Source organism: Dipodomys ordii, unplaced genomic scaffold, assembly GCF_000151885.1.
Source record: "Dipodomys ordii isolate 6190 unplaced genomic scaffold, Dord_2.0 Scaffold208, whole genome shotgun sequence".
Lineage (NCBI taxonomy): Eukaryota > Metazoa > Chordata > Mammalia > Rodentia > Heteromyidae > Dipodomys > Dipodomys ordii.
In genome coordinates this window covers 1,062,223-1,064,487 of record NW_012267424.1, presented here as the reverse complement: position 1 = coordinate 1,064,487, position 2,265 = coordinate 1,062,223, and the positions used below count along the sequence as shown (strand labels likewise).

General features: G+C 43.1%; 1 protein-coding gene across 1 annotated transcript in view; it reads left to right on the top strand.

Moving 5' to 3' along the window:
* The window catches only part of Mto1 (mitochondrial tRNA translation optimization 1), a 21,494-nt gene that overhangs the window by 13,338 nt on the left and 5,891 nt on the right, over positions 1-2,265 (top strand). The window contains exon 10 of the mRNA XM_013035297.1: positions 2,049-2,167. Coding sequence (XP_012890751.1) covers positions 2,049-2,167 — 119 coding nt within the window. The remainder of the gene's footprint in view (positions 1-2,048; positions 2,168-2,265) is intronic.

Genomic DNA, 2,265 nt, shown 5'->3' with positions numbered 1-2,265 from the left:
AAGGCTAGCACTCTACCACTTGAGCCACAGCGCCACTTCTGGCTTTTTTCTTTTTGCTTATGTGGTGCTGAGGAATCGAACCCAGGGCCTGGAGCATGCGAGGCAAGTGCTCTACCACTGAGCCAACTTCCCAGCCTCTACACAAGGGTTTATTTCTATTTTTTCTGTTCTTTTCCTTTAGTCTAAATAGCTTTTTCATAGTAACACATTGTTTAGATTACTGTAGCTCTAAAAGGCATTTTATTTTTGTTATTTTTTTAATGCCATTCTGGGGCTTGAATTTATGGACTGGACAATGTCCCTGACTCTCATGGATGGTCCTACCCAAACTGGTTTTAAACCACAATCCTCAGATCTTAGCCTCCTGAGTAACTAGGATTACAAGCATGAGCCACCAGCATCTGGCCTATCGTATGTTTTAAAACTAGGATGTGTGAGTCCTCCAATCATATTCTTTCTAAATTGTTTTGACTATTCCCTTGAGATTGCATAGGCTTTTATGATGTAATGTTCCATTTTTGTGAAAGTGCCGTGTCAATAACTTTTTAAATTAATTTTAGAGCCCCATGTAAATGAAATAACACTATGCTATAAAATAATTTCAAACAAGACCCTTAGAATAGCCAGATTAAGCTGGATGCCAGTGGCTCACGCCTATAATTCTAGCTACTCAGGAGGCTGAGAGTTGAGGATTGCAGTTCAAAACCAGCCCAGGCAAGAAAGTCCATGAGACTTTTTATCTCCAATTAACTACCAGAAAACTGGAACTGGAAGGGGTGCTGTGGCTCAAGTGGTAGAGCGCTAGCCTTGAGCTGAAGAGCTGAGGGACAGTACCCAGGCCCAGAGTTCAAGACCCATGACCAATCAAAAAAAAAAAGAATAGCCAGATTACTCTTATTTCTTTCCAAAGTACAGTGAACAAATACAGCACTATCTGTGGAACATTAGGGTATCAGTAAGCTTCTTTTTTGTGTATCGGTACCAGACTAGAGCTTGAACTCAGGGCCTGGGCACTGTCTGTTATCTTTATTGCTCAAGACTGGTGCTCTACCAAGTGAGCTACAGCTCTACTTCTTGCATTTTGGTGGTTATTTGAAGATAAGAGGCTCATAGACTTTTTTCCCCAGTCTGGCTTCAAATTGTGATTCTCTGTTCTCAACTTCCTAAGTAACTACAATTACAGAAGCTACCTGTGCCTGGCTCAGTAAGCGTTAATAAGTGATTCTGCCCAATGCCTTATTGTAAGAAGCATTGCAAACATGAGGGAAGTGTGGTTACAAGCCATTCATCCTCCTTACTGCACAGACTTCTGTAGAACCCAGCTAACAAGAGTTTCATCATATTGTCAAATCACAAGGAACACACTCTGTAGGTCATGCTATGTCCTAGTTGTCTTTTTGTATTCATGTCAAAGGTTTTTATTCTATTTACTTGGCCAGTCCTGGGGCTTGAACTCAGGGCCTGGGCACTGTCCCTGAGCTGCTATTTTTTTTTGGGGGGGCGGGGAGGGTCTGGTCGTGGGGCCTGAAATCTGGGCCTGGGCGCTGCCCCTCAGCTCTTCAGCTCAAGTCTAGCGCCCAGGGCCTCATGAATTCAAGGCATACACTCTACCACTGAGCCAGCTTCCCAGCCCCACTACATGGAATTTTGACAGTTCTCAGTTCTGTTTGGACCACCAACTACAGGTAGCCTAATGCCTGTTGGGCTAAAACAAGGGGAGAAGACAGTGATGTGTGCAACTAACTGGGACAATTACCCATTTTCAGGCAATTCATACAGGTTACCAAAAAGATTATGCCAAAATATTAGCGTTGCGTATAGATCATGTGAGAGGGTAAGATTTCCAGTAACTTGGTTCCTGAGCACTTGTTAGGACCCAACTAGTGAGACTTCAACTTTGCTTATTTTTCAGAAGCACTGGTACTCTTTTAACCTGAATTTGATCCCACATACTACCCAGAGGTGGATGCAACTGGACTACTTTTTGCTGAAAATTGTTTAAAATTCCTTTATAGCCACAGTGTTACATAACTTTCCTGTCTTTGCAGAGCCCTGGATGTTCTGAAGTATGAGGATGTTGACATGGAGTTGTTAGCCAGCGTGGTGCCAGAACCCTTGAGAAAGTACACTGAATGTACAGAGCTAGCTGAAAGGCTGAAGATAGAAGGTACAGAGTCTGGCTTTAAGTACATTCTCAGTCCAAAACAAAATTTTCTTCTTTTTTTGGGGGGGTCCAGTTATGGGGTCTGAACTCTGGGCCTGGGC